The sequence below is a fragment of the Xenopus tropicalis genome, chromosome 6 (assembly GCF_000004195.4).
Source record: "Xenopus tropicalis strain Nigerian chromosome 6, UCB_Xtro_10.0, whole genome shotgun sequence".
NCBI lineage: Eukaryota > Metazoa > Chordata > Amphibia > Anura > Pipidae > Xenopus > Xenopus tropicalis.
In genome coordinates this window covers 7124022-7145789 of record NC_030682.2, presented here as the reverse complement: position 1 = coordinate 7145789, position 21768 = coordinate 7124022, and the positions used below count along the sequence as shown (strand labels likewise).

Here is a 21768-nt window from a genome sequence, read left to right as displayed (position 1 = left end):
TGGTATCTCTCTGTACAGGCTATGGGCAAACTTAGGGGGCTGTTCCTGCTGAATTGTGCTTAGTACAGGGGAATCCCTATGTGCCATAGTTTTATGGTATCTCTCTGTACAGGCTATGAGCAAACTTAGGGGGCTGTTCCTGCTGAATTGTGCTTAGTACAGGGGAATCCCTATGTGCCATAGTTTTATGGTATCTCTCTGTACAGGCTATGGGCAAACTTAGGGGGCTGTTCCTGCTGAATTGTGCTTAGTACAGGGGAATCCCTATGCTGCCATATTGGGGGATTATTCCTACTTTTTCTAATTGCTTGGTATGTACCATGAGTCAGCTTCGGATACACTCAATGTGCCCTGGTTCTTGGTACTCTGTTGCAATCTCCTCTGTGCTTTGTTGCCAAATTCTATTTGTTAGGCAGTTATTAGACAGAGACAAAGGGTGTAGGAGGGAGACAATGGCAGTTCTGTAGAGCGCAGAGTGCAAGCAGGGCCAGACACAACCTTGGGGCAGCCCGGGAACACTTCAGAAGAATTATTAGCATTAATAAGCATTATTTCCTATTGCCGTTTATAGTTTTTCCCTGCTAGCTGGGATGGGCACCACATGTTGGCAGACAATACATGAACTAATACTGGCGGTCAGGTGCTTGATTTGACGTCCTGTGGAAGCTAAGGGGTTAAAGCTGTTGGTGTTTCAGATGAGAAAGGGCTTCATTGTGTTTCTAAGCCGGGTAAAGGTTTGTTCTGTGGGCCAAGTGCTCTGCTGCCATTCGTTCTGAATAGCTTGCCGTCCCAGTAGCCAACAATCGGATCATAATGTGGGGACCCATCGAGCGAAGGCCACTTCAACTTGGGGAACTTGCCCAGTTATCAAAAGTCCTGGATATTTGGCCCAGTATATGGGTAACCAGATCCAGAAATGAAAGAAATGTTTTTGGGGCTATATATGAGTGATCCAATTCTTTGCCTGAGGCCAACCCTGGCTCAGTATAGCAGTCTGTCAGACCCAACAGCCCAGAGCAGTAGATTTCTGGCCCGACACCAGTTGAGCAGGGCAGGCATCCATAGATCACCGTGGGAAGTAGTAACGGGTAGATTGGGGGCATTGGGACTGTTTTGGCCTGATTGCAGCAGGGGTTTAAATACATTATAAAGAATTGTTGCTATTAAGTGATATCACAATTCAAATATGAGGTTGATTCCATAACAACCTGCATTGGGGAATTCTGCTTTTGTTTTGCATTTGTATGTATCGTTATGTGGGATGAGTGGGTTTTTGCCCAGTTTAGGCTCCCTTGTAATAACTTAAATTGGGCTGTTCCAGTGATTTGCCCAGATCTGGGACCTTGCTAGCCAATCAGCCAAGGTCCCATAGCCCCATGCATGTTGAGGTTCATAAGTGGCCTCATAGGCCGTTGACTTGGGGAAGCTGATAAAGTAACAAAGTGCCAGCTGGAGAATCAACGCTTGTGTTTGGCCTCACTGCTTCCCATGATTCTCAGCAAGGTGAGCTCGCTGTGCTTCTGTAGGACGAAGAGCCTGATAATGTGGAATTAACAATGGAAATCTTACTTTGCCTGTGCACATTTTGGGATTTGGTGGCCATTGGTTATTACCTATAACTGTTTTGGTTTTGGGTTTGGTGAGCCTGAATATGTTTCTTCTGTCTGTTCTTTCTCAGTGTTCCCGCCTTACACCGTCTGAAAATGTCCCGTGTCAAAATCCATCCACTACACCTCTGTCTGAATCTCCAGGATCCCAAAAACCATCTCATCAAGTGAACGGACTCATACATTGGTTAGTGTTCTTGTGCCGCCTCTTCCCTATCTGCTGCTCTGTGATTCATTCTCAAGATGGTGGTGATGGTCTAGGTCAGGGCTGTCCAACTGGGGGCCCACAGGCTATGGGCAACATCAACAGTGATATTTGCCTACACACTATAATAAATATTGCCCCTGTGAATTAAAAGTACCCAACTCACTACATGGAGAGAACTGTTCTAGGTTGATCAGGAATGTTAGATGCACAGTGCAAGTGGAGTGAGGTTTGGGTTGAACGTATTTGATTTGTCACAATACTGGAAGTCAAGCCCTGATGGGCAGTTTGTGTGTCAGAGAGGGAAATATTGCTTCACTGTGGTGCCAGAACATTATCCATGGGTCACCCAAGTTCAGGGTGAAATTTGGGTGACGATTGTAGGTTCAGCTAGGGAGTGGGTCAGACTGGGGAATTACACTCCTCCTTTGCTCCACGAAGATTCCCTGTGTCTGAACCAGAACTACTGGGAAGCGGCCTTTTTGCCCAATAACCTGGGATCGCCATGTGTAAAACACATTACATTCTAAGTAACCGCAAAAAAAAAAATACTTTAAATGTGGAGGGGTAGGTGTTAATGGGTGCTTTGTTGCCTGTGGGAGAGCAGATTTCCCACTGGCTGATGAACTGATTCCTACACACAGCTACATTCAGAGAGATTTGCAAGGATTCTATAGATTTTAAAGGGTGCTAAAGTGCTGCTATATTGTGGGTTGGTATCCCAGGCTGTGGTGCTGTAGTATAAAGGCTAAAGGGTGCGGGTGTGTTTTGCAGGGACAAACTCAGCAGGGAGTTCAGTAATAACAGGAAAGTGTCCCTTGGAACTAAATGAGAGCAGCGTTTCCAGTAGAAAACCAGATTGCATGGGATCAAGGAGAGCATCTTATATAAAGAATTGGGTTAGATGTTAAAGCCAGGCCTGTGTGTGGGCTTAGCGCGGGGATGAGACGGCAGTTTGAGAGCGGATTCATCAAAGAAGGGTTTAAACAATTGTTTTTATGAGCACGTTGGCGAGCAGGCTGCGGGTAGGGGTAGCGCTCTCAGAGAAATTGGAACCGTCTCTGTGGATAAGTGCAGGCAGCCTAGTTCCTAGTGTTCCCTATTGTGCCCTAAGAACACCAGTATAGTGGGGGTGCGTTCGTTATAGTGCAGCTTCCCACCTTGCAGTGCATTGTCCCTAATCCACATGAACCAGTACAGCAAACTGTCCCTTTTGCCCCGCACACAGGGCAAAACCCAAATCTTTCACAAAGGATTTGGCCGAATCCCAAACTGAAATCTGTGTGTAGGGTAACTAGAGAGGGCATTTATAATTTCTCTAATCATGTGACCTAAGGCTACATGATAGTTCAGGTTCCGTTTGGCCAGGCACTCTGAGTTAGCCAAATCTGAATTGTGGCAAATCACTTAGTGACTGTAGGCAGCACAGTACACAGAATATTTTGGGTTTACAGTATGATTTGTTACACGGGGAGATTAAATGTTTTTCCCAAGGCTGCTGGGTGTTAGGTGAATCATTACAGGTGTTGGAAATTAAGTTTCTCTCAGGCCTCCCTGAGTTACAAACCATATCATTAAAGTATCCCAAACTCTAAAAAAAAATTATACGTTTTATTCATATATCCATATTAAAAACATACAGACCCTGCGTTCCGTACCCTTCCGGTGCTTGGCCATAGGCAGTTACAGCCATGGTTAGGTGCTGATCTCTTGCACTTGGGCTAAACGTTCCGTGCCGTCAGCCTTTCCACTGTCGGGGATCTGGAAAGTGAATACAGATAGTGAGTGTATAATGACAACAGGAAAGGGCTCACTTCACTAAGTCTGGGAGTTACGGAAAGTTATGCGGCACTGAATATCCACTGTCTGTTCCGATGCTGAGTGCTAGGTACTGTGTGTGTGCGTGTATCTAGCAGCGTCTGCTTATCCACTCCACTGACTGATCCCAGAAAGTACAGAAATCATCTCTTCCTCCCCATACTCCATGCAAACATGTGATATCCAAAGTCTTGTGCCTTCCATTTGACCCCACATGGACAGATTTAAGCTGCTGAAATGGCCCCTTCAGCTTATCTGACTGTGACGGGCCCATTATGATGTGATTGTTAGCCAGGGGCCAAATCAGGCCAAGATTTGCTCATTTGGAGATGTTGCTGAATGGCCAGCTTAAAGGAACAGTTCAGTGTAGAAATGAGTGGGCAAAATAGCCAGACTGCGCAAAATAAAGTATATTTTTCAATATAGTTAGTTAGGCAAAAATATAATCTATAAAGGCTGGAGTGGGCAGATCTCTAACATAATAGCCAGAACACCAATTCCTGCTTTCAGCTCTCTAACCTCTTAGTCAGTGACTTTAGGGGAGGGGGGCAACATGGCACATAACTGTCAGTTTGTGAGCACACAGGTCATATTCAAATGCAAACTAACTGACAGTTATGTCCCATATGGCCTCCCTCAAGTCAGTGATTGGTTACTGACTGCTAACAGCTTAGAGACCTGCAAAGGAGAAAGTAGAGCTCTGGCTATTATGTTAGACATCTGCCCAACCCAGCCTTTATAGATTACATTTTTACCTAACTATATTGAATTTTTTTTTTTTTTTTTTTTCTTTGTGTAGTCTGTCTATTTTACCCAGTTTCATTTTTACAATGAACTGTTTCTTTAAGGCCCTGTAGTTCCTGGAGTTCACCCCCTTATCCTGTCCTAGAACATTAAGCCATAGTTGCAAGAATATCTAGCATAACAAACAAGTATTACTTCTGGTGCCCCAGAACAGTTGTAGCATATCAGTTAGTTATTCAGTGGTGCTCTGGAGCAGAGCAATGTGACTGCTGCTTATTTGGGTTATTGATGCCTTGCAGTGTGCGCCCCAACCCTGTAGTGTCCTGTAATGGCTCTGCAGAAGATGTGGATACGGAGGATGTGCAGGGCAAGAAACGGCGGCTAGAGGGCCTCACTGTGCCACTCTCGGACTCCAGCTGTGTGGCCGCCAGGACACGCCCCCTACGCTCGCACAAGAAAAGGCGACTGGTCAGGTCGGGCGCAGTGTCATCACTTAGTCGGAAGGTAAGTTGTTCTGAGCATGCTCTGTACAGATTTTATATGTACTGTTAAAGGGGTTGTTCGCCTTTACAACAACTTTTAGTATGATATACCGAATGTTATTCTGATACAATTTGCAATTGGTCTTAGTATTTTTTAATTATTTGCGGTGTTTGGCTTACCTAGCTTTTTGTTCAGCAGCTCTCCAGTTTGGAATTTTAGCGGCTATCTGGTTGCTAGGGTCCAATTTAACCTAGTTACCAGGCAGTGAAAGAGCCAGGAATAGGAATACAGGAGGGACTAAATAAAAAGTAAGAACATTGTAGCCTCACAGAGCAAAAGTTTTTTGGCTTCTGGGGTCAGTGACCCCGTTTGAAAGCTGGAAAGATGCAGAAGAGGAAGGCAAATAATTAAAAAACTATACAAAATAAAAAATGAAGACCAACTGAAAAGGTGCAAGGAATAGGGCATTCTGTGACATGAAAAAGTAACTTGAAGGGGAACCACCCCTTTAAGGTGTACCGGTCTTGAGCTCTGAATGGGCATCTACACCCTACTCCCAGTTTCTATTTACCAATCAGTTTTATTTTGCATGTGCTGTAATCACGTTTGGAATGCATTTCCTTAGCTCACAGCCCTGGCAATGGCTTGGGGGGAACTAAAGGTGCCCATACACGGGCCGATTCTAGCTTAGCTGCCGGCATTGGTCCCTTAGACTGATTCGGCAGCTTATCTGCCCGTGTATGGCCACTAACGACAGGCCTGCCCGACCACATCTGGCATGAAATTGGCAGATCTCGATCGGGCAGGTTCTGTCAGATCGGGGGGCGCATTGGCTCGTTGATGCAGTCCCCAAACCGACGGGCGCCTATACCCGCCGTTCTAATTGGAACATTTGGCCCCAGGGCCAAACAACCAAATTAAGCCATAGCTGGGGATATTGGGTGAAGATGCGCTCGCAAGCGAGCCAAACTTGCCGTGTATGGACACCTTAATATGCCAGGCGCAGCTCAGAGTGGGAAGGTACAGTAGGTAGGCTTGTAAATGTCTCCCATTGGATAGTATTTAACATACGTATTAACCATGTCCTCTTTTACTAGCCACAGAAGCCGCTCTCCGTGAAGTGTAGCTGTGAGCCCCCAACCACCTGCATCCTCTGTGGCTGCAAAAGCTTTGTGAAGACAATTCATCCCAGCTCCATGCCTCTAAACGAGCGCATAGCACTGTTGGATCCTGGTTATCACCCCATTCTTTCCTTTCCCCACGGTAAGACACCCCTTTGGTTGGATTATTTGTATAGGTCAGACATATCCCACACCACTTTACAGAGATTATCAGTCCCTGCCCCAGTGGAGCTTACACTCTAATGTGCAGTTACACATCCACACACTCGCTAGGCTTGGGGCTATAAACATGCAATGGGAAGGGAAGAAACAAGGTGAATTTTTGCCAAATTAGACCATCGATGCTGCATAAACAGTCAGATCTTTTCTGCAGCTGTCTGGTAATTTATAAAGTTGTAACGCTCTGAAAGCGTAAATTTATGTTGAATGTCTCTAGAATAAATGACTATAACCTATAGATAATACCAACACCAGTGTATATATCAGGCCTGTATGGCTGTAATAAGCTCAGGCTGGCCCACAAGTTAAGCCCAAAAACCATTAAATAAGAAACAAATTAAGCAAAAGGACATTAATAAATACCAAATGGTTGGTCTGACTCGGGTGTAGAAACCCCGAGTCCGTCTCTTGAAACCAGTATATAATAGTTGGCAAATAGTTCAAAGGCAGAGAATCAACATATGCTCACCGAAGTTCCGTGATGGTCCGGGTGCTTGCAGCCCCGAACCCGCAGCTGAAAGGAGTTATCTCATAGACGTTGAAAATGGACGACAAGCAATCCGGACTCAAGGGAATCTGTTTAAAACTTAAACTTTATTCCAACATGTTTAAAAGCACACAGATGCCTGACGCGTTTCGTGCATAGAGAGCACTTAGTCATAGGCCTATGACTAAGTGCTCTCTATGCACGAAACGCGTCAGGCATCTGTGTGCTTTTAAACATGTTGGAATAAAGTTTAAGTTTTAAACAGATTCCCTTGAGTCCGGATTGCTTGTCGTCCATTTTCAATGTCTGGTAATTTAGCCAATAGTTCACTTGTAAAATTAATCTGATTTTAAACGGACAATGGAGGCTTGCCAGCTTGCTTAACCGGATTAGATGTGTATGTGTCTGTGTGGGTTATTCAGGCTATATATGTAGGCAAAGAATATGCTGTATCCCAACCTGTATTTATGTCTGTTCTCCAGACACCTCCCTTAACTTGCACTTTGAAGCTTTGCTGAAAGAAGAAAGGCAGTTCCGCCTCACTCACAAGCTCAAGGCTCTGAAGCTTTCCCAGCTCAGCAGAAGGCCCTTGGATAGCATGAGAAGAGACAGTGAGAGCGGCATGGCTGATCTTGCAGGCAGTAAGTGGATCAGTACTGACCATTAGTACCTATTGCTTTGATCCATAACGTTCTAATACGTACTGACTCATTTTCACTGTGCTTGTGGGGCGCTCTAACCTTATTTTCTCCCCTCCCTCAGAAGATTATGCACATGGTAGAAGTGACCAAGAGAAGTTGTCTCAGTATCGTATAGAGAACTGGCAGAGGAATGCCAGGCTAATAGACTGTGCGTCGGACAAAGTCAGGTCACAGCTACGTAAAACAGCCCCCACTTCAACTCATTCTGGTAAGTCCCTAAATTCCTTTGCCAACCTTAATCAACGGAAATAGGAAAAACAGATGGTTTGAGGCACTGAGGAGGCGGCGGCGCATATAACCGTATCAATAGAAGCCCCGTTACCTTATAACTATTCTGTACAGTTATTTTCTTTTTTTTTCCAGAGAGGAAGGGGAAAAAAAAACAAACTATTTACATTTTTAAAAACTAAATATTAAAAAGAAACCTTCCAAAGTAGAAATCGGGCTTTTTACATTTTGAGTCCCAGCAATCCTGGGACCACAGTGTTGAAAGCCGATTATATATTGGTAACATTTAAAGCAACAGTTCAGTGTAAAAATAAAAATGGGCAAAATAGACACTGCGCAAAATAAAATATGTTTTCAGTATAGTTAGGCAAAAATGTACAGGTAATCTGTAAAGGCTGGAGTGGGCAGATGTCTAACAAAATAGCCAGAACACTACTTCCTGCTTTCACCTAAGCTGTTAGCAGTCAGTAACCAATAGGTGTCTTGGGGGGGGGGGGTGGCAAATCAGACATAACTGTTCAGTTTTCCGTTTAACTGTTGGTGTATCGAATATTTCTGTATTTCTCTCCTCACCAGTTGGCTCACTGTTCAGAGACGATAGGCAATACAAAGTTGTGCCGAATCCTGGCATTCACATTAGCAGCCCAGTTACGCCGAGATCCAGCTCTGCTTCACACCAGCACCCATCTCTCATGGAAATGCCTACCACCCCTTCCACAAATCTTCAAAACAGCGCTGCTGCCGTAAGCTGATTCTGCTATCTACTACTATAGTCTACTATAACATCTACAATAGGCTTTGCGAATAAATCTCTTCCTCTAGGAATCAGTCTGTATTTCAGAATAAGAAGTACTGCAATAAATAGAGATTGTGTTTCTGCTCATATACCATTAACTAGAAGTTATTTATACCAGTGGGGACGGCTGACTAATCAATAGCTGGGATCAGGCAAGGCTTGTCAGGCCTATTCTGCCTCCCCTACCCCTTCTGGTTTCCTTGTGGCACAGAATAGGCTTTGGGTTAGTTTTGTCCTCACCCCTACCCTCTTCTTGGGCTTTTGTGTAATGCTTGTATATACATTTACATCATTTAATCATTTTTTGTTTTTTTTCTAAATCACAGGCCCTTAAAAGAAAAAGGTTGGAAAATTCCTATGACATTAATAACATAGTCATTCCCATGTCCATGGCAGCTGCGTCTCGAGTGGAGAAACTACAGTATAAGGAGATTCTGACACCCAGGTACAAATGGATCCTCTCTGACACCCCTCCCTTCTTGGCTCTTTATGTTTTTACAAAACATTATAGGAGAACTAAAAATTTGTGTTCTGCAATAAGGCCACCACTTGCCTTTAGCAGTGCATACCGGTGCCTCCAAAGGTGGCCCCAGATTAGCTGGGAAACCAAAATATGTATAATGGCTTATTCTGTAGCCCGAGTATGAGCTTCCCCTTCCTGTGCAATAATACTGTTGGTTGCAATGTGCCCTCTTGTGACAATTGGCTCTTTTTTCCTTACAGCTGGCGTGTCCTAGACCTTGTGGAAAGAGAGCCTCTGTATGGGATGGATCCACAGGTATGATGTGCCATGTTTAGATCTAGTTCCTGTGGGGTGGGTTGTAAAGAAGCCAGGAACTTGCTGCGTCAGTAATTCACCCAGCTGTTTGTTATATTCATCAGAAAAATACCTTTCCGGTATAGTGTTCATTAGCTATATGGTACACCATTGGTGAAGAGTTGGTAGGTTTTTGGATAAAGTGTCCCCTAGAATGGGAAAGGTCCCTAAGTGGTTTAAATTAGTTATAAGAAAGTCTGCTGGCACCATTGGGGGCGCTGTACAATTGAAGGAGAAGCTGGTAGGTGGTGGGAGTCAGGAAGTTATCTTTCAATACAGGAATCTTCTGTATGTGAGTCTATACTGCAGCCCTACAAACTAACTATTACTATGTAGTTTTTAGACTAGAGCCTTACAAAGCCTCTCGTACAGCTTTAGGGCCTTTACACTCTCAATAAGGTGCCTTTCATCCTCTGCTGTGCTGGGACATTTCTATAGAAGACTTTAGTTCCCCTTAAGGTGCCCATACACGGGCCGATTCTAGCTGCCGATGTCGGTCCCTTAGACCGATTCGGCAGCTAATCGGCCCGTGTAGGGGCACTAGCAACGGGCCTGCCCGACCAATATCTGGCCTGAAATCGGCCAGATATCGATCGGGCAGGTTAAAAAATTTAGTCGGATCGTTGATGTAGTCCCTGATCTGACTTCGCCTATACCCGTCGTTCTAATTCGATTGTTTGGCCCCTGGGCCAAACGACCGAATTAACCTGGATTTGCCCAATATCGCCCACCCGTAGGTGGCCAAGCAAGCGGATCTGAAGGTGTATGGCCACCTTTACATAGAGCGCATTGTGTAGAAAGGATTATCTTGGGAAGTGAACAGAATGGACACAGTAGGCAGACGGTCAAAAATGCATTTTTAAGCCGTACTTTGCATGGGAGGCTAAACTGGCAATGTTTGTGTATTTGCAGCTAGAGGATCTGTCTGATGAAGCATATCTTAATCGCCACAGTGCTTACGAGGAGCTTGAACGCTCCCGCTGGGATTCCTGGTCGACGGTTGCCCCCCAAAGGCGTGGAAGCAGGTAGAGGAATGCGGGTCGTTAAAGAACAAAGATGGAATGTTATTGCTTTTCACAGAGTTATGTTCTTGAAGGACGGTTGTCCGAGGAAAACATTGGGAAAGCAAAAAACTACCATTTTTAATTAAATCACACTTGTTTAATAGGTGGTGGTATTATTCCACCTCCCAGTCCATTCAGTGTTGTTGAGAAGGACACGTGGGTAGTCCATTTGCTTCTGTCAAGTAACATTTAGTCTTTGGCTTCAGGTCCTCCAACAAATCAGACGGACGCTGGACCCCCCAGCCTTCTTCCAACAGCCAGGGATCATTACAGCCAGCTTCTCCAGACCTTGGTTTCCATAGCCTTAATGATGTTCCCCTCACCCTGTCATCTGCTGCACCAGACAGCCCAGAGCCTTATAGTACTGTTCAATGCCTGTCTGTCAGGAGCAGAACGAGAGGACTGTCGTGGAGCGAAGACACAAGATCTTCTACTCCTGAGATTCCAGATGAGGAAGAGCAGGTTGGTAACATTGCAGCAAATATTGCCTCTAGGGGGGTTACTATGAGCTTTGAATACATTTTAATCAAAGATGTCATACATATAAAGTTCTTTATTCAGGTAGATTACAGGCCCTTTCGGGCTGTAGCCTATATTCCCTTAAAGGAGAACTAAAGCCTAACTAAAAAAAGTAGGGTAGAAATGTTATGTTTTGGGCTTCTGTACCAGCCCCAGGCCACACAGCCCTTTAGCAGGGAAGATCTGTGCCCCCAAAGATGTCCCCACTAGGCCCCCATCTTCTTTTCTCCTGGTTCACTGCACATTCTCTGTGCTCCTGTCACTTACTGAGCTTAAGGACTGACGCACAATATACTGTATTAACAAGATTATAAATGTCACAATACAAGGTTGGTGAGTAATTCAGATACTCATTATATGGCAGCTCCAAAACCAGTGCAATTAGCATCAGGATTTAATATTCAGCCATGTAGCATCTGCTTACGTAGGGCCAAATGATCGAATTATAATGACTGGTATAGGCAAAGTCGGTACGGGGACCACATCGAGCCGATGCGGTCCCTGATCCGACTAGATTTTTTTAACCTGCCCGGTCGATATCTGGCTGATTTCAGGCCAGATATCGGTCTGGCACGCCCATCGGCCTAAGGGACCCATATCGGCAGCTAGAATCGGCCCATGTATGGGCACCTTAACAGACATTAAAGTGACGATAAATCCCACTATTGGCATGTTTATTTGTGCGCAGTGTGCTATTGGCTATAAGCTAGCCACTGACCCAGCAGTATCAGAATCTGGCTCCTTACTGCCATACACTCTCTCTGGTCATTTAAGGTGATGTCTGTTGATGTATTTCTGAGTAACTGGGCTGTATGTGTTGACTTTATTCCTCATTTTTCTTTCTAGGTGGTCCTACCATGGGAACCCCGCACATTTCCCCTTTCAGACAGAGATCATCGAGCTCTCCAGAACCTACCTGTAACAACACCGAGCAGGGGCCGACACAAGCAGCACCCAGATGTCGTGGCATGGAACCCAGCAAACAAGTCTAGCTCACGGACTAACAGTATAGACTTTGCTATGTCAACAGAAAACCTCGCCCCTTCCTCCAAAGACCCCCCTCTGCCCAATAGCATTTCAGTGGTTCGTTTCCGTGCCCACAGCGGTGAAAAGATCGCAAGTCTGGAGTGTTTTCCAGCCAGGCCAGTTAACAAAAGATGAAACCGGGTCCTTTCACTAGATGTGTATGACGCAGAAAACAAATCCATATACTTTATTTCAGTATCAAAGCGCTTTGCTGACTTGCAGGCCCAAGTGGAGCAGTAGGGTGCGCTGTAAGTTAGGGGGTTCCTGGGCCCGGCAGCACGCAGGAGTGGAACGGCCTATGTTAGAGGTACAGCCAGCGAGTCAAGGAACCTCGTGCCCAGCCTCAAACTCAGCACTGACCGTGGGAAGTTCGCGAGGTACGGATGTTACCATTGGATGACTGAGAGGCGCGGAGGCAGCGTAGATATGCGGAGCAGGCACGCGTGGCCAGATGTGAGGCGAGATATTTGAAGAAATAGAGATTTCTAAAATAAAATATTATGTTCTGAAAAAAAGTAAAATAAATAAATAAATAAAATTAAAAAAAAAAAAAAAATCAGGTTTAAGCCGTTGGCTGGCAGAGTAACGTGATCCCATTGCGTCTCTCCGGCAGGCTTCAGTACACTGTCACTCCCTGTCACTAGTCCGTAGCTTCTATACTACTGTTTATCACTGTGTATTGGTTGCAGGAAGAGAAGCAGATCTATCCCAGGCTATATAACCCACAATCTCTGCTTGCAGTCGCTACGGAGGCACAAAGCTTGCTGAGGATTGGACGTCTGTCTGTGCAAACACTTTGTGCTCTCAGAAGACCTTGCGACCAACTCCATTTCCTTTTACTTTGACCCCTCCCCCTCCTTCCGAAACCCCCAGCAAAAATTATTTAATGAAAGGGGGAAAAGTGACTCCTCTGTCTGAGAATAGCCTGGTGTATATGGATTTATGGAATTAGATAAAAGAAATAAATTCAGAATCCTGTTAGACAACCTTTATATCTCGTGTTTCCTTCTGATTTCTTTGCTCAATGTCAGACTTGAATGAATGTTTTTTTTCCTGCAGCCCCCAACTTCATTTTATTGCATCTAGTTACCCATTTCCACAGTACAAAAAGACAAATAGAGTAAATAAAAAAAAATACTTTAAAGTTAAATTTAACTTTTACTCTGTTATAGAATGAACAATTCTAAGCAACCTTTCAATTGGTCTTTAGTATTAATAGTTATAGTTTAATTATTTGCCTTCTTCCAACTCTTTGCAGCTTTCAAATGGGGGTCACTGACCCCGGCAGCCAAACACTATTGCTCTGTGAGGCTACAGTTGTTACTTTTTCTATTGAGTCCCTCTCCTATTCATATATCAAGTCTCTCATTCAAACCACTCCCTGGTTGCTAAGGTAATTTGGACCTTAGCGACCAGATAGCCGTTATAACGCTGATGAACAATTACTGGAAAAAATTAAACTGCAAATAATGAAAAATGAAGACCAATTGCAGATTGTTTTAGAATATTACTCTCTACACTACTAAAAGTTAACCTAAAGGTGAGTAGTAGACGAATGGCTTTAAATAATGAACCCCATTAATTATAGTACAGTCAAAATCTTTTGTGTTGCTAGCGTTTCCAACCTGGATATTATTTTACTGGCCTGGCTTGTAAAAATGCTGCTTGACGCCAATGTTATAAGAAAAATAAAAATCTAGAAAGGACAGTATTTTTTCCCCTTCAGAACTGAATCTGTCACATTTAGGTATTTAGATTTTAGTTCAGTGCACCTTTAATCATCGCTAATACCCCTTATCTGCTTCACTCTCGCTGTTACACCAGCCAGAGCAATGCCAAGCAGCAGGTAGTAAACATTAATGAGCTGCTCAAACAAATGGTAATTTATCCTCTCCTGTGAGACACCTGCGCTGGAGTCCCTGCCATAAAGCCAGATAGGGTTTCTGTTATTTGCCATGGAAAATTGAGTCATTTTAGGGCAGTGACACACGGGGAGATTAGTCGCCAAATCTTTGTTGTCGCGGACGACTAATCTCCCCCGCAATGCCATCCCACCGGCCAGAATGTAAATCGCTGGTGGGATGGCATACGTGACGCTGCGATTTGCCAAAGTTGCCTTGAGAGGATGGGTGGGATGGCAATCGCGGCGACTAATCTCCCTGTGTGTCACTGCCCTTAGGGTGAAGACACACTGGGCTACTACTGTAGTAGCAGCTACTTCTTCAAGGCTCCTAAATGCCAGAAAATCCCCTGCCATAGACAATACTGAGAATTGCCTCTGCTAAACACAGACGATAATTATGTAAATGATCAGCATTGTCTTTTTTAGTAACCACGACAAGTAGCTGCTACTAGTAGCTCTGTGTGTCTTCACCCTAAAGGTGCCCATACACCTCGCGGAGCGGATCTTCCAATATCCCCCACCTACGGGTGGGCGATATCGGGGGAATTTAGGCCCTGGGGCCAAACGATCGAATTATAATGATGGGTATAGGCAAAGTCGGCCCGGGGACCGCATCAACGAGCCGGTGCAGTCCCCGATCCGACTAGATTTTCTAACCTTGCCGATCGAGATCTGGTGGATTTCAGGCCAGATGTCGGTTGGGTAGGGCCATCGGGCAGATTAGCTGCTGAATCGGTCTAAGGGACCCATATCGGCAGCTACTGTCAGCCCGTGTATGGGGAGCTTTAATAACTACCTCCTTCAACTGAAAGATCCCCCCCCTGCCCCCCACTCAGTTTTGTACACAAGCCTGCTGGAGGATATAAGCAAAGATATGGCCCTAACCTACTTATACAATAGTGAAATGGGAAGAGAAAGAACATTTCTCTCATCACTAACTTATCTAGTCGGACTGTTGCCCAGAGATGTTTGCAGGCTAGTACTGTCAATTGAGAAACAATGCAGGCTGAACAGATGGCTACAATGAACACTACCTTAAGGTCCCCATACACGGGCGATTATAGCTGCTGATATGGGTCCCTTGGACCAATTCGGCCGCTTATCGGCCCATGTAAGGGCAGAACCGAGGGGCCTGTCTTTTTTAGTAGCCACGACAAACAACTGCTACTAGTAGCTCTGTGTGTCTTCCCCCTAAAGGTGCCCATACACCTTAAGATCCACTCGCTTGGCGGTGTCGCCAAATGAGCGGATCTTCTCCCGATATCCCCCACCTATGGGTGGGCGATATCGGGGGAATTTAGGCTAATTCGATCGTTTGGCCCTTGGGCAAAACGATCGAATTATAATGACGGGCATAGGCAAAGTCGGTCCGGGGACCACATCAACCAGCCAATGCAGTCCCCGGCCTGACTAGATTTGCTAACCTGCCCGATCGAGATCTGGTGGATTTCAGGCCAGATATCGGTTGGTCGGTAGTCCCCATACACGGGCCGATTAGCTGCCGAATCGGTCTAAGGGACGGATATCGGCAGCGAGAACCTTAACACATGCCAGTGAGTTTTTCCAGCTGTAGTTGTTTCAAAACTACATTTAACATCATTTATAAACTAAGACCTTTTAGCATGAGAGAGAGATAGTTTTTTGGAAGACTGCCGAATACAATTATCTGACTTCTGTACAATATATTGATTCGTAAACCCAAGGAAGCCAAGCTGCCCAACCAAGTTCACTGGTTCATTACTTTTTGGGTAATTTGATTTTTTTTTCAGTGGAGGAAGCAGCTATTCAATATACAAACAAATACATAGTACCCCTGGCTGCATGGGTTAGTTAGATAAAGTGGGAGATCCAAGCTTCAACTCTATTTAAAGGAGACATATCCTATAAAAATTATGAATGTACCATACTCCTCTAGATATAGACTGATTTATTGAGAAATTCCACAAAAACCCCACTAGCCCCTCCCATCTGTTCCACTTCCTGCTGGCTGAATTCTCTGGATGAGCTGGGGAGCAGGCGGCCCTCAGTACAGGCACTGTAGGATAGGAACCAATCAGCAGCTAGGCTGACCTGATAGGGAACTGAAGCCTGTCTGTGCTTGTGTGAGTGCAGGGCTGTGATTGGCTCTCCCCCCCCCTACTGTGCTTCTGGCAGGGACTGTTAGGACACACCCACCCCTCATGTGAAACCCAGACAGGGACCTGAGAGGATCTATAGGGAGCTCCAATAAAGGGGCCATTGTTACAGATAGGGTTAATGTTTAGCCCAAAGGGAAACCAGCACCGGGTATTATTCATAATTGCCTACAAAATTACCTTTTTTTCCCATTTATCCAATATGTCTCCTTTAAAAAACAGTCAATGGCTGAAGAAGCAGCATGGGGAAACCAACACCAGGTAACAATCATAGTAACTATGTAGATGAGCATCCCAGATGAGCTGGATTAAAAAGACCACTGGGCCGGATGTGGCCCGCGGGCCGTAGTTTGCCCACCCCTGCCATAGGAACAAAGTGTGCTCAATATTGGCAGGTTTCTATGCCGAACCCCTGGGTACTGCACATAACTACAAGAATCTATAAGATTCTGCTACAATGACTGGATAGCTTGGTGCCTGACACAAATGAATCAGATCCCACCACACCCTGGTTTTCATTTAGGAGGATTGTGCTTCTAAGGTTCATGTCTTATACCTCTCTGCTCTATTCCAGAGCAATGATAATCCCAACCCGGTATCAAGCAACTGCTCCAAACTGTACTGGGAACCAGGAAGGCATCCCTTGGGAGACCCAGTTCTATAAAATGCATTATTTGAGCCTGTGCATTCAGCAGACATAACATTTGTAATTGTGTTAGGCCAGGGGTCCCCAAACCTTTTTACCCATGAACCACATTTAAATGTAAAAAGAGTTGGAAAGAAACACTGGGGTACCAAGTAAGGGCTGTAATTGGCTATGTGGTATCCAATATATACACTGGCAGCCTATGGGGGGGGTTCTGTTAGTCAGTACACTTGGTTTTTATGCAACCAAATTGTGCTGCAAACCATAAAAAAACACATCTGCTTTGGGAGCAACATCCAAGGGGCTGGTAAGCAACATATTGCCCCTGAGCCACTGGTTGGGGATCACTCAGTTAAGGTGGCCGATTCTAGCTGCCAATATGGGTCCCTTAGACAGATTCGGCAGCTTATATGCCTGTGTAGACACTAACAACGGGCCTGCCCGACTGACATCTGGCCTGAAATCAGCCAGATTTCGATTGGGCAGGTTAAAAAATTTAGTTGGATCAGGGGTCGCATCAGCTTGTTGATCCCCGAGCCTATACCCATTGTTCTAATACCGAATTAGCCCAATATCGCCCACCCGTTGGTGGGGATATCGGGAGAGGTCGCCAATTGAGCGATATCCCCACCTACGGGTGGGCGATATCAGGGAGGCATGTAGACGAATTTGATTGAATTCTACACGCGGCAACGGGGCAGTCAGTTCTGGGACCGCATCAACGAGCCGATGTGGTTCCCGATCCGACTGGATTTTCTAACCTGGCTGATCGATACATGCCCAATTTCAGGCCAGATATCGGTTGGCCATGCCCCTCGGTTCTGCCCCTACATGGGCCGATAAGCGGCCGAATTGGTCCAAGGGACCCATATCAGCAGCTATAATCGCCCGTGTATGGGGACCTTAAGGTAGTGTTCATTGTAGCCATCTGTTCAGCCTGCATTGTTTCTCAATTGACAGTACTAGCCTGCAAACATCTCTGGGCAACAGTCCGACTAGATAAGTTAGTGATGAGAGAAATGTTCTTTCTCTTCCCATTTCACTATTGTATAAGTAGGTTAGGGCCATATCTTTGCTTATATCCTCCAGCAGGCTTGTGTACAAAACTGAGTGGGGGATCTTTCAGTTGAAGGAGGTAGTTATTAAAGCTCCCCATACACGGGCTGACAGTAGCTGCCGATATGGGTCCCTTAGACCGATTCAGCAGCTAATCTGCCTGTGTGTGGGGACTACCGACGGGCCTACCCGACCGACATCTGGCCTGAAATCCACCAGATCTCGATCGGGCAGGTTAGAAAATCTAGTCGGATCGGGGACTGCACTGGCTCGTTGATGCGATCCCCGGACTGACTTTGCCTATACCCATCATTATAATTCGATCGTTTGGCCCCAGGGCCTAAATTCCCCCGATATCGCCCACCCGTAGGTGGGGGATATTGGAAGATCCGCTCTGCGAGGTGTATATGTTCTGGGAGTTTGTTAGCAGTTGGAAATAGCCATTAAATGGTCCCTAAGGTGTGTAATTATATGCTGGGGGTTGCTGTGCTATCCACAGGGGAGAATGAGGGTGTGTCATAATATGACATAATATAATTCTTTAACATATGAATGATGGTTGATATCCCTGCAGCGATCATTGTGATAGGTGTGATAGGTGATGGGTGTGGCTTGAAGTGGGTGTGGTTTAAAATAGGGGAGTGGCCAAAACTGGCTTCCATTAGCGGCCCTCCACCATGTATGCTAGAGAAATTCCGTCCCTCGGCACCGCAAAAGTTGGACAGCAATGATTTACATAATTATCGTCTGTGTTTAGCAGAGGCAATTCTCAGTATTGTCTATGGCAGGGGATTTTCTGGCGTTTAGTAGCCTTGAAGAAGTAGCTGCTACTACAGTAGTAGCCCAGTGTGTCTTCACCCTAAGGGCAGTGACACACTGAAATCGGGCAGATATTGATCGGGCAGGTTAAAACATCTAGTCGGGACCGCGTGGGCTCGTTGATGCAGTCCGACTTTGCCTATACCCGTCGTTATAATTCGAAGGCCAAATGATCGAGTTAGCCTGGATTCTCCCGATATCGCCCACCCGTATCTGTAGGCGTATGGGCACCATTACACATCTGTAAAGCATCAACATATTCCACAGCGCTGTACAACAGATGGGTGCATATAAAAATACACCAGAGATCCTTCATCTGAATTAAATGTTAGCTTGATGTACAGGATATTGTGAGACCATCAGCAAGCGGTCTCTTCTTTGTTTATGGTCTGTGAATTATTTGCTGTTTGGTTGCTAGGGTCCAGAAAGTGGGATACTATAAATGGGAGAAAAGAGTTACTAATAAGAGAAGAACTGGGTTATTATTAAAGGGGGGGGGGGACTCAGTGGGTCACATGATACAGAAGGGGGGGCAATAGGCAAGAAGTGGTATCTGCAAGGTAAATGGAACAAAGAAATGCTTTAGTATATATATGTAGTATATAGGTTACTATAAAAGGGAGGGAGGAGGTATAATGGGGTAAGAGAATAAAAGAAAGAAGAAATGCTATAAGGGGGGGGCTACTGGAAAGGGGTGAGTGTAACTGAACAGGGGAAGGGGCAGCCCAAGCGGGGGAGAGAAGCTATTATTATTATTATTATTATTAGTGTGAGAGGAGGAGAAAGGGCGAAGCGGCATGGCAGAAGATTGTTTACAATAAAATGGGGAGGCGGAGACTGAAGGGAAGAGACTGGAGAGAAATGCACACAACTCTCGCCTCACAGCGCCCACCCCCTTATATTGATACAGGCTCAGCGCTCCGCCCATTTTGCGCTTCTCCCGCGCTTTTCAGGGACGCGCATCAGTCGCGCACAATGCGGACAATAAAGTTTTTTCTTGTTCACTCTCCTCAGAAAGCCTCGCTGTGAATGTCTCGGCATTGTGTGGGAGGGGCGTGGCCAATTAATGGGTGGGCGTATCGAAATGTTCGAAATAAAGAGAGCGGGCGTGTAGAAAGGCGGTGGGCGTGGTTACGTAAGATTCGGTGCCGTGAGTGACAGGCCTGTTCCCTTGAACATAGCGGAGGAGTGGGCGTGGGCTGCGTTGGGGGCGGGGCTGTATCGGTGTGTGTTGGGGGAGGGGCTGATACCGCGCTTGGCTGCACAGTTCGCCTGAGAGGCGAGTAAGGGGAGTAGCAGCCATGAAACAAAGGCAGGTGGGCCTGGGCCTTACCGGGGGCTGCAACGGCAGCAATAACGGAGAGGGGAGCGGCGGCAGGCTGGCTGGCCCCGGGCCGAGGCACAGGAGGAGGCGTCGCCGCGGAGGAGGAGGAGCGGCGGGCGGGGAACGAGAGGACGGAAGCCCGGCGGCTCCTGCGGTGCGGGATCAAGTCCAGTCCGGCCGTCAGTACCAGGCGGGGAGCCGCGGCCGGGAAGAGCCCCGCAGGGAACCCGAGGAAGAAGACGAGGAGGACGGAGAGGAGGAGGAAGACGAAGGGGACGAGGAAGAGGAGGAGTGTGAGGGAGAGGCGCCGGACGAGGAGGAGGCCAGTCGGGACGCGGATTCCATGGCGGCAGGCGGAGGGGCCTCGGCGCTGAGTCTGGCCCGGAAGAAGGACGGGGGCCCGGCCAGTAAGTTCTGGGAAAGCCCGGAGACCGTGTCCCAGCTGGACTCAGTACGGGCCTGGATCGGCAAACACTACAAGAAGGTGAGGCCTAGGCCTAGCGCTAACACTGGGCCCGGGGGGGGGGGGCAGGCCGCCGGGGCTGGGCATGGGGGGCACTGATACTTAGGGGTTAAAGTGGGTGCTCCACTCCCCCCCCCCCCCCTCTGGGAGATATAGTGTATCCACTGGGGCTGGGCATGGGGGGCACTGATACTTAGGGGTTAAAGTGGGTGCTCCACTCCCCCCCCCCCCTCTGGGAGATATAGTGTATCCACTGGGGCTGGGCATGGGGGGCACTGATACTTAGGGGTTAAAGTGGGTGCTGTACCCCCCCTCTGGGAGAAATAGTGTATCCACTGGGGCTGGGCATGGAGGGGCACTGATACATAGGTGTTAAAGTGGGTGCTGTACCCCCCCTCTGGGAGATATAGTGTATCCACTGGGGCTGGGCATGGGGGGGCACTGATACATAGGGGTTAAAGTGGGTGCTGTACCCCCCCTCTGGGAGATATAGTTTATCCACTGGGGCTGGGCATGGGGGGGGGACTGATACTTGGGGGTTAAAGTGGGTGCTGTACCCCCCCTCTGGGAGATATAGTGTATCCACTGGGGCTGGGCATGGGGTGGCAGTACTGACGCTTAAGGGTTAAAGTGGGTGCTGTACTCCCTGCGGAGGGGACATGTATCTGTATACACTGGGAGTGGGCATGGGGTGGCTGTACTGACACTTAGGGGTTAAGGTAAGTACTCCCAGCATAGGGGAGATGTATTTTATATATGCCGGGGGCTGGTTATGGCGAGGGTGTACTGGCAAATAGATGTTACGGTAGGTATTTTTTTAGCCGTAGTGGGAGATGAATCTGTATATACTGGGAGTAGTGGGCATGGTGTGGGGGTACTGGCTGCCAGATGTTAACTCTGCAGTGGGAATGTATTTGTATACACTGGCACTAGGCATGGCGGTGCTGGCACTTAGGGGTTTAGTAGGACTAGTAAGTCCATGGGATGGGGAAATAATTAAGATACAGTGGGCCTGGGCATATAGTGGGGTACTGGTATTTATCATCCAGGGGTTGGAATGGAATTTGTATACAGGGGCGCTGGCTCTCAAGGGGAGGCTGTTTGTACATAGAGAGATGGAGATGTGGGGGCATGTTTAGTAGCGGCATTGGACATGGGTGATTTTGTATTGGGGCCACATGTGCTCACTAGAAATAATGTATGGGTGGGGAGCAGAAATAGAGAGGCATTTGTAAGCACTGAGACTGGAGTGGTGCCATTGCCCTCGGGTGTATTATCTGGTGCCTACAGAGCTCTCACATATTGGGGTGTTTGTCAGTGGGACTTAGTGTGAGATGCACTGACATGCAGGGACTCCGGCTAGAACAATGCTGAGGGGAATTCATATAGATTGTAGCTGGGCATTAGGTGCTAGGCTCCTGTGAGGGCACAAGGCAAAGGTTTCTACAGGATTAAAACTTGCAAGGCAGCCCTTAGGGCGAAAACACAGAGCTACTTAGTAGCAGCTACTTGTCACAGTTACTAAACACTAGATAATGTATTGCCATAGGTCAGTGATCCCCAGCCAGTGGCTATGGGGCAACATGT

At 46.7% G+C, this 21768-nt stretch overlaps 2 protein-coding genes across 3 annotated transcripts in view; both read left to right on the top strand.

Moving 5' to 3' along the window:
• LOC100491917 (KAT8 regulatory NSL complex subunit 1) overlaps positions 1–12827 on the top strand; it is a 41143-nt gene extending 28316 nt beyond the window's left edge. For both annotated transcript variants that reach the window (XM_002942719.3, XM_004915597.2), the window contains 11 exons: positions 1679–1794; positions 4674–4878; positions 5955–6120; positions 7167–7325; positions 7447–7593; positions 8190–8356; positions 8736–8854; positions 9133–9187; positions 10139–10251; positions 10497–10752; positions 11656–12827. In XM_002942719.3, the coding sequence (XP_002942765.2) occupies positions 1679–1794; positions 4674–4878; positions 5955–6120; positions 7167–7325; positions 7447–7593; positions 8190–8356; positions 8736–8854; positions 9133–9187; positions 10139–10251; positions 10497–10752; positions 11656–11970 (1818 nt within the window). In that variant the 3' untranslated portion in view covers positions 11971–12827. The remainder of the gene's footprint in view (positions 1–1678; positions 1795–4673; positions 4879–5954; positions 6121–7166; positions 7326–7446; positions 7594–8189; positions 8357–8735; positions 8855–9132; positions 9188–10138; positions 10252–10496; positions 10753–11655) is intronic.
• A 6868-nt stretch (positions 12828–19695) lies between these two features.
• smarcc1 (SWI/SNF related, matrix associated, actin dependent regulator of chromatin, subfamily c, member 1) overlaps positions 19696–21768 on the top strand; it is a 30572-nt gene continuing 28499 nt past the window's right edge. Inside the window, 1 exon segment of the mRNA XM_002942718.5 lies at positions 19696–20202. Within this exon segment, the coding sequence (XP_002942764.3) occupies positions 19696–20202 (507 nt within the window).